The sequence below is a fragment of the Protobothrops mucrosquamatus genome, unplaced genomic scaffold, assembly GCF_001527695.2.
Source record: "Protobothrops mucrosquamatus isolate PMUCROS unplaced genomic scaffold, P.Mucros_1.0 scaffold3680, whole genome shotgun sequence".
Classification (NCBI taxonomy): domain Eukaryota; kingdom Metazoa; phylum Chordata; class Lepidosauria; order Squamata; family Viperidae; genus Protobothrops; species Protobothrops mucrosquamatus.
Window position 1 is genome coordinate 80,154 of NW_015389637.1, and position 10,427 is coordinate 90,580.

General features: G+C 39.7%; 1 protein-coding gene and 2 non-coding genes across 3 annotated transcripts in view; 2 read left to right on the forward strand and 1 right to left on the reverse strand.

Moving 5' to 3' along the window:
* Positions 1-2,778, forward strand: part of RCSD1 (RCSD domain containing 1) — a 31,453-nt gene extending 28,675 nt beyond the window's left edge. Inside the window, exon 6 of the mRNA XM_015827420.1 lies at positions 201-2,778. Coding sequence (XP_015682906.1) covers positions 201-788 — 588 coding nt within the window. The 3' untranslated portion in view covers positions 789-2,778. The remainder of the gene's footprint in view (positions 1-200) is intronic.
* A 3,287-nt stretch (positions 2,779-6,065) lies between these two features.
* Positions 6,066-6,137, forward strand: TRNAP-CGG. The gene has a single exon. It is a non-coding gene; the product is annotated as a tRNA-Pro (tRNA).
* Positions 6,138-6,867: 730 nt separating this feature from the next.
* TRNAP-AGG lies at positions 6,868-6,939 on the reverse strand. Its single transcript has one exon. It is a non-coding gene; the product is annotated as a tRNA-Pro (tRNA).
* Positions 6,940-10,427: the final 3,488 nt, after the last annotated feature.

Here is a 10,427-nt window from a genome sequence, read left to right on the forward strand (position 1 = left end):
TTGGCACTGAAAATTTTTTGGAATACTTTTGTTAAGGAACAATCATATGTTCTTCGATGTGAAAGAAATGATAATGCCAAAAATTAATCTTATGAAGAATAATTAATAGTCAAGGAATTAATGCAGTTCTGTTGGTTGTTTTTAGTGATATCTGGTCTAGGTCATGTTCTTATTTCAATCACAGCTTTATCCACTTTCAGGTAAGGACACGAGGATCAATAAAACGCAGACCGCCATCTAGAAGGTTTCGAAAATCACAGTCAGAATATGGAGATGACCTAGATTTAGAAGGGACAGTTTTACCTCAGGAAAATGGTTCCAAAGCTGAGGAGAAGGAGGACGTAGGAGTATTTATGGACAAGAATAAAACTATGAAATCCTCACCTGCCCCTGTGGATGGCATAGATCATCATAAGAAGAAAAATCATCAAGTTTCTGATGAAAAATCCTCATCAGATCTACAATCTAGTGGTTTAGAAAACAAAGAGAAAGAAGTGGATACAGAAAAAGTAACAAAATTCAAAGAGAGCCAGGAAGATAAGACACACCAGAATCTTTCAGAGGAAAAGCCAAATACGACTGTGAACATTGAGAAAGAGAAGAATGCAGATACTGATACTGCAGAAGATACAAAAAGAACACCATGGAACTGCATTGCTTCTGACCTGGAAAACACTTATAAAGAAAAGAGGGAGGGGAAAATAAATGAAAGTGAAGATTCACATCACGAATCAAGCATACAGGATACTGGGACTTCACAACCTGATTCAGATATGAAACTATTTTGAACTCCAGGATATGGTGCTAATATAATTACTAAGCAAATGATAAATGAGAAGCCAATTATTAGCGTTCCTATTGCAAAACCTGCTTATAAACTATTTTTAGTTTATAAAAGTTTATAAAGAAATAAACTATTTCTTAAATGAAAACACCAAAGAAACTGAATTGTTACTTTCTTCTGGCAATTCTTAAGAATATCTGTGATGAACAGCAGCCTTACCAAGTTCCTTAAGTTTCTCAAACTTGGGGACAGGCCAAAAGCAGGTTTTGGAGATTGTTGTCTATTAAATTTCAACAGTTGCTAAGAGGTTTTTTTAATGAAAAGGACTATGATCCATATTAATTATACTTTCTGATTAAAGTTGACATTTCCAAACCATTTCTGGCCTATGAGCTATAATTATCCTGCATACATAGCCATTATAGAATCAGCACAGAACCACCAAAAACTCAGTCCCTAATGGTTTTCTTAGTGGCTGTGGAATAATTTGTATATGTGATAAAGCAAAAACAAAAAAACAAAACCCGCCCCAAACTGATTTCCTACAACATTTCATATCTTTTGAGTTTTTCTGAGTTTGCAATTAAACATGGGAGAAAGCTATGACTGGATTCAGCAAAACAGTTATAATGGATTCGGCCACATGATTGCTAAGCCATTGTGATAAATAGGCCATGGCTTAGGGTTTAACATGTGCATATTCAGTTATATGACTTATTTAGCAAAGAAGAGTGAAACTGTAGCTCGACATGATGTGTGTATTAAATTTGAGGATATTTTTATACATGAATGTTACATTACGTTTGAGCCTCTTGTGCTATTTATCTAATTCCCTTGGTCATTGTTCATATTTTTAAAAAAGGAAGAGTTATTTATAATGTAAATGAGAGATCTTCCTGTTGTCTTTTTAAAAATGTATTACGTACTGAATTGACTGAAGCAATAACATCTTTCAGTCTCACTTGTCAAAATAACTTACATCTTGCAAAGTCTGTTCTTCCCTTTAAGAAGTCAGTTATAGTGATTGCTTAAGTAGACATCTCCAATTATTTTAGGAAATAGGAATAGAATAGAAATAAAAATAAAAATAGGAAGCACTGGATCATGCCCCATTATATAGACTGTTTTAGAAATGCAACTGCTAGTCAAACATGAGATCTGTAAGAAATAATGGCTGAAATATCAAATGCGGAGAAAACATATAATCAATAAATTAGGGAAAAACAAGCTGTTCACCTATGCATTGCTGAACTTCACACAGTTCTGCTTGACGTGACTGAAGAATGAAAGCATATAACTATCAGTATGAATACTGTTAAGTGTAGCTATTTGGAAGGAATTATGCCTAGGTCTGCAAATATTGCTTATACATCATAGGTATCACAGACAAGTGAACATGGTTCGCTGCAGTGTTATTTTGCATATTGTGCTGGTCAACTGTAGAATAATTCTGCATCTCAGTGATCTAAGGCGAGCATAGCATCATTTTCTGAATAGAGAGAAAATCAGGTACTGCAGCAAGCAGCATAATCTAAGAAATAATTTTTCCAAACTGTGATTTGCAGATGACTCCTAAAAAACAGAATGACTACTAAGTGACTAAAGTTTCAGTATCATCACAGTGCATGGTGCTGATCTCAGAAGACAGCACACTGTTAGACTGTCATCTCTTCCCAAAAGCTATCTTCAAAGCAGAAATATGAAGTAGTTTCAAAAATAACCATATTGTTAAAGAAATAATATGATATATTAAAGAAAAAGTTTTGTAATTAAAGATACCCATTTATATCAAATGGACAGTTTAATTTCGTGAATTTCTCAAATAGGTATGAACGAGATAATAGATTCTCATTGACTGTACAATTAAACTGGTATGTATTGCTTTCTGATTGTCAAGGATAATAGAAATGTTATATAAATATTTATGTAATGTATGGATCATGTCATTCTGAGAAATGAATTTTCTTATGCAATTATGATTTGTGTAAAATGTGTTTGTTAAACTTCAAAGCTATTGTGCATTCATTTATTATTTGATCCAGACAGCTAACACTTTCACCCGGAAATTGTTTTGCTTTTTGTCCCTTCCCCATAGAGCAAAGATGCATCCCATGTTGATCATCTATTGTTTCAATCATTGCTTTTGGGGAACAATAGCTGTGGAGGAATGATTGGGTTCTTTTTTTTCTTGGATTTTCATAATGGATGCATTGCTAGCTATACCTTGGCTAAATCATGAACCTGAAGAACACTGCAGAGATTTTTGTATTTGTTTTGCTAAACCATCTCAGTTATTAAAAAAGTTTAGGTTTCCCATTGCATGTCCTGGATTAAAGTTAAAAAAAATGACCTATTCTTGATTCGCTGCAAAAACCAGGACATTTATATGAAGACTTAGACAAGCTATCATAGTAGGGTAGCCTTGATTCACATGCTAAATCCAGAAAGAATGTAATTGTTAAAACATTTGGAAAAGGTTAGTTGGAAAACTATCTGGAGGTCCCATGATATAATACTGAAATTTTGTTATTACAGTGATCTCATTTTGTATCTTTTTTGAGATTAGCTCACCAATACCTGAAGCACTGAGCATTTTCATAGCATCTTAAATTTCTGACATACTATATAAAGAGAACGAGGACACTTTAGAAACATAGAGGGAAGTAAAAGAATTTAAATCTGTCCTTTAATTGGTGCCACTATTGAGCCATGTTTTTTCAATATATTCACTTATTTAATACTTCCTCTTACTGGAAAGCATTCTGTTATCAGGAACATCCTTAAAGATCTGACAACCATAGTTTTATTGTCACATAAAATCTATTAAATAGCATTGTTTATTGAGACATGATTCACAAATACATGCACATGAATTGTGTATTTTCACTTGATAGTAATGTAAAGGAGAAACACATTGTTTTTAATGTAGGAATGGTGATGCAGTAAGTATACATGACTCTGACTATTTATACATTGACATTTCATTTGTGTTGGAAATATTTTATTCATTCATTCATTTATTCATTCATTCGATTTTTACCCTGCCTTTTTTATTCTGTAAATAACTCAAGGTGATGAATATACTTAACGCACCTAATATTCCTTCCTCCTCCTATTTTTCCCACAACCATCCTGTGAGGTGAGTTGGACTGAGAGTGAGTGACTGACCCAAAGTCACCCAGATGAGTTCATGCTTCAGCCAGGATTAGAACAAAGATTCTCCTAGTTTCTAGTCCAGGTCTCTACTGATGGTAGAGGGACATGGTTGATAATGACTTTATTTAGTCATCAGATTTAAAGAATTTATAGTACTGAAATTGTAAGAGTGATTTTGAAACAGAATTGTGTACAAATGATGAACACGTGATTACTAAATTTATAAATTGTTACTGAAAGTTGAAACAGAAAAACAAGTTAAGGAAAGCATGATAAAGTCAACTAAAAATGTTGGTTATAACATACAGATGGAAACATGGGAAAATATGTAGTTGAAAGGAATGAGATTTACACTGTTCTAATCTTAAAGAGAATTTTTATAAAATGGCATACCATGGATATGCAATATGACTCCAGAAGTATTATCTAAAATGTATAAATGTACTTTACATTTATGTTGGAAATGTGAACAACAAAAAGGGTGAAATGTGAAAAAACGCTTTAAAAAATTAGATTCAACTAATTCAGAGGATTTTAAAGATTAACACCTCACAAGGTTGTTATGGAGAAACAGGAGGAAGTGTTGGATATGCCTTGAATTATTTCTAAAAAAAAATACAGGCAGTATACAATTTAAATAAATAAAACATTCAACGGAAATTAGAACTTTTCTTCTTGAGAGTGATGGATAGTTGGAAAAAAGTTATGGAACATCATTTTTTATATATGATAACTAGTGAGATAATTGCCTGCACATGTGAAAAGGCATGGCATTTCAAACCATCACTTCTTATTGATTACCGAAAAATGTATGTTTATGTTAAAAGCTATGATGGGACAGAAACTACTATATCCAATGAGATGGAAGAAAACTACCATTTTCTCAAGGAGATCAATGCATCACCAACAATTGTGTGCTCCAAAGATGTTAGACAATAATTCTCAGAAAATACAGCTCAGCTAGCATTTATTGAAGTTGGTTCAAGCTATCTGGAAAACATGCTATTGGGGAACGCTGAGGAAGAGTTCTGAGTAAAAGCGGAGATTTGCTAGAGATCAGAGTAAAAAAAACACGTCTATGACAATCACCTTCCTGTGCATATGGTAGGCCCACTGGAGTTGGCCTAACGGATGTCGGGATTTGTCCACTGGAATTGTGCAGATTTGTGCTGACCAGATACGGACCCTATCATATACGTTTTATAGACCATGGAAATCAATGAAAATAGAGATTTCTGGGGGGGGGGGGGAGAACAGTCTACGTTCAGAATAAATGGATGAAATGCTATTTTAAATGCATCTTGTGGTCTGAAAAAAACTAAATGATGCATGTTAGGCGTTATATTCCACCCTCTCAGGTGCATGTGTCTAACCCAGTGTTTCTCAACCTTGACAACTTCAAGCTGTGTGGACTTCAACTCCCAGAATTCCCCAGCCAGCATAGCTGGCTGGGGAATTCTGGGAGTTGAAGTCCACACAGCTTGAAGTTGTCAAGGTTGAGAAACACTGGTCTAACCAGTCCCTCCTCTCTGCAGCCCTCCTGTACTTTATCTTAGAAAACTCCGCAAAAAGCCAGAAGCCAATGAAGATTTTTTTCAGGATCTTTTACTTATTGTCATGCCTGTTAGAGAGGCACAGGAGCCCTACCGACAAAGTAACTTGTAAACTTTATTATTTATTTAGAAAGAAGAGGGTAGTCGGTTGGAGAGGAGAGGAATCGAAAACGCCTGGCCGAAATAAACTTCATAAAGCTTATCGTTTCATTAGAAACGAACAGATTCGCACTCCGCATTCACTACCGTACATACAACGTCAAAAAGGGCTTATGAAGAAAGAAAGAAGGAAGTAAATCCCCCTCCTCCTCAAGAGCGGAGTGGTACAGTCTTCCTCCGAGCAGGCTAAAGCGTCTTCTCTTCAGGGACTGAGTTTAAAGGGAAAATATTCTCCGTGAGGGAGGGAGGGACTAACGGCAGATCTTTTAAGTAGGCGAGAAGCGAAGTTAAACGCCATTTTCCAACAGAACGAGCGCCGCATTAGTAAAGGCGCCAACCCTCGGGAGATTGCGCAGTATCATAGGGGCGGGATAAAAGTGAAGAAGCGAGCCGAGGAGGGTTTTGCTGAGAGCGGCTCGTTGGTCTAGGGGTATGATTCTCGCTTCGGGTGCGAGAGGTCCCGGGTTCAAATCCCGGACGAGCCCGTGGTCGGAGGAACTGGATTTGGTTTCCTTCGTATTTTGAGGGGAATGAGGCCTTTTTTTAAACGTTTTACAGAATCCTTCATCAAAGCAAGTTAATCAAGGATCAGACACCAAGATGCAAATAAATAATCTCCCCAACGTCGAGAAGAACGGATTGACAGGATACCAGAGCTACGTTTGAAATTCCGCATAGCTTAATTTACATTTTCTCGTTTGTACGAACTGCCGAAAGGACCGATTGCGTTTACATTCTGTCCTTTTCGATGAAACCTTTTTAGTATTCAGTATCACAATTTATTATTTTATGTGGTAGGAAAGCACCGGAGTAAACAAGGGGAAAGGAATAGGTTTCCTTTTTCTTAAAATTGTAGCATGAATTGTAGAACAATCAATAATAAAAAGAAGAAATGGTCTATAAGCAGGGGTAGGCAACCTTGGCTCTTTTATGACTCGTGGACTTCAACTCCCAGAATCCCTGAGCCAGCATAGCTGGCTCAGGAATTCTGGGAGTTGAAGTCCACGAGTCATAAAAGAGCCAAGGTTGCCTATCCCTGGTTCTATAGTGACTCACGTTGAGCGTCGCTGGCGAACGAACTGCAATTGCAGTTGGTGAGAATAAACCCTGCTACGTTTTCTAAAGTCCTGGAGTGAAGCGAAAGCATAGCTTTCTGTAAAATATTAATATGTGTTTTTAAAAACAACCATGTATTAATAGAAATGATAAAAAGTAGGGCTCGTCCGGGATTTGAACCCGGGACCTCTCGCACCCTAAGCGAGAATCATACCCCTAGACCAACGAGCCAGTCCATACGTCCGCTCTTCTTCTTCTTCTGGATCCTAATTTTAGTTGTTACTTTGATCTTTACCTCAGCTTAAAAGAGATCATCGTTGAACCACACCGAAAACCGCGCGATTGTTTTGTTTTAATATCTGTGCTTTTTCTAAAGTCAGCAAAATAAGTAATCCCATTCAAAGGCAGATGTTTCTTGGCACAGAATGTCATTTAGATAAAGTATAGCGCATATTGCATACTCGTATGTACATTAAACATGGATACGCTTCTGTTACAGCAAACGGCAGAATAGCCCTTCACACAAGGCTGTGGAAGAAGCCCTGGGAGAGCCCCGGAGGTATCACACCTCCGACGTTTTTTTTTTAATCTGGAAAACATTTTGCATTGGGCGACAATACGAAAGAAACAGAGATGTATTTACAGCAGGGATTCTCAACCTTGGCAACTTTAAGACTTGTGGACTTCAATTCCCAGAATTCCTTCAGCCAGCAAAGCTGGCTGAGGAATTCTGGGAATTGAAGTCCACAAGTCTTAAAGTTGCCAAGGTTGAGAACCCCTGATTTACAGGGTTCTATGTCAAATTAGGGGAAGAGGACGGCGGAAGAGGATCCCGAAATAATCCGATACATTTTTCACAGCTATCATCCTTTAACGCAGCGTTAAGATCGGAGACTTTTAACTCCCAGAATTCCCCAGCCACACAGGCTTTGCTGGGGATTTCTGGGAGCTGAAGTCCACCCATCGTAACGTTGCTGAGGGTGAGAAATTCATTTTAATCAAATTTATATCTGATATATAGTTGCAATCCTTAAAAATGTTTTGGCATAATTTTTCTTTGACCCTTATCTCTGAGGTATTTACAACTATAATGGGCTATCCTAGTAGGAAAATTTCTTGTTTAGAATTAATGAAAGTATTTAAAGTAAAGAAGAAAGAATAGAAGAAACCTCATGTGCCTATAAAAAGGGTTTGCTTTGTTTTGTTTTGTTTTGTTTTTATTTGATGCAATTTGGAAAATGCATTCTTTTTATGTGTATTCAAAATAACTCAGTAAAAATTTAAAATAGATTAGCTTTAAGTTACAAATATAAGCAATCGAATTAGTTATTTGAAAAATTCTTATGTATGTTTGTTATAAGGCGTCAAAATTAGGAATATTACTATAATAAATCCAGGAATATCTCGGAGTGTGAGAGTTATTAAAACATACAGCATATGGTTACTTTTATTGTGAACAAAACTGAAAAAAGATTGACCCACATGATGGCAAAACTGACTAAAGTTGAGAGTAGCTATGATGATTTATACTACAAAAGTATATTGTGGGGTGCAGTGGCAAAATTCTTAAAGCGAGGTTTAAATCAAGAGCAGGTGCTGAATATCTTCATTTGATCATTTTAGTAAGGATACAGTGAAGGAAGGAAGAGCACATTTAAGTAATTTATATCCATGTTTATTTTTCTACTACTACAAATCCCACTTTGTGTGTCACATTCCCTTAAGCCATCATTAACTAGAACAGAAGAATATGCATCCAAAAGATTTTGTATTTTGCACTCAGTATTGTGCTTATCTGTTTTCTTGTTCAATATTCTGTACTTCCATCATTATCTAACAATATATGGCTGTAGACTGTATGTAGATTGTATGCAAGCAACCCTCAGATTCCTTCCAAATCTGGTGGAACTCTAGCTCCGGGGCGAGCACCAGGACTTGGTCCACTGAAGGAGCCTCACTGAGCCTCAGGCTGTACAAGGGGCCCCTGGACAGTGGCATGGACTGCCCTGGGCAGTGGAGGTCAAGCACCCAGCCCGGCCCTTGAGCCCCCACGGCACCAGGACCCCACAGTCCTGCCTAGCCTAGCTGCACTTCCCTGAGGGGGTGCCCAGCTGCACTTACCTCCTCCTCAATGCTGCTGCTGCTGTGCTCACTCTCCTTGGCCAGGTTGCTCATGGTGGGTGCAGGAGGACAAAGTGCGTGGGTCAGAGGGAGGCCCACTCCCTCTCCATGCGAGGAAACCTGGCTTTGTAACCAAACCATCCTTAGCAGTAGGATGGGAGACCACCAGGGGATGGCAAAAGGGCAACAGGGTTGCTGGTGGCCAAGTGCCAAGGCAGGATTTCCCTCAGACCTTCCCTCCCTCCCTCTTATTCCAATATCCTTCCTTCCTTCCTTCCTTCCTTCCTTCCTTCCTTCCTTCCCTCCTTCCTTCCTTCCTCCCTCCCTTCTCTCCCTTTCTTACTTTCCTTCCTTCATTGTCTTTCTTTCCTTCCTCCCTCCCTCCCCTTCTTCCCTGACTCTCTCCTTTTCATTCCCATCTCCTTTCTTCCTTCCCTTACTTTCTTCCTGTTTTCCTCACCTCCTTCCCTCCCTCCTTCTCTGTGTCCAGGAAAAGACGGGGAGGGGGAGAGGTTGGCAGCACTTCTCTCAAAGAATAAGAGTTGGAAGAGACCTTTGAGGTCTTTAGTCCAAGCTCCTGCTCAAGTAGGGGACATATACCATTCCAGACAATGGAATATCCAATCTCTACTTAAAAGCCTCCAGTGATGGAGCATCCACAACTTCTGAAGGCAAGCCTTTTCCCTGGTTAGTTGTTTTCACAAGTCCTTAGTTCTAGGCTGGTTTTCTTCTTGATTAGTTTCCATCTATTATTTGCCTTCTGATGCTTTGGAAAATAGGTTGACCCCTTCTTCTCTGTGGCAGCCCATCAAATATTGGAATACTGCTATCATGTCACCACCCCTAATCCTTTTCACTAAGCTAGACATACCCAATTCCCACAAACATTTGTCATACGTTTTAGCCTCCAGCCCCCTAATCATCTATGTCAGACATGTCAAACACAAGGCCCGGGGGCCAGATGAGGCCCGCAAAGTGGTTTCATGTGGCCCGTGAAGCCATCCTGGAAACAGTGAGGGAACGCCCCCCTCTGCCTTGGCCCTGGCCCAGGCCGGCCAGGAGCCCATGTACAATTTTGTGGTGGCCATCTATGCTGAAACGCATTCAGTCTTAGCTCCATAAGCCCCCCCCCCAGCATGGCCTGAGAGGAACAGTAAGGTTCCTCCAGTGGACCATGCCTTGGCACTTGCCCTGGTCCCACCCCTTCTGCCAGAGACCCTCAGATCTATCCCACTCCTGCCCAGGCCCCCACAGGCACCCTTGATGTGAATGATGTAGAGCTGGCCACACCCACCCAGTAGGCCACACCCACTCCATCCATGCCCACCCAGTAGGCCGCACCCACCCGGCGCCCTGAGGGCAACCGCAATGCTGATGCAGCCCTCAATGAAATTGAGTTTGACCAGGGCTTTTTTTCAGCCGGAACGCGGCGGAACCGCGTTCCGGCACCTTTTTCCGGGCCAGCCGCACCGGGCGCAACATCTGGGGGGGCGCGCTCGCACTCGCAGCTCTCTGCCCCTGCCTGGCTCACAACCGCGGCCATAGGGAGGCTCGGTCGGCGCGCCCCTGGCCCGTTTCCTAGGCGACCCTGCCCGAGC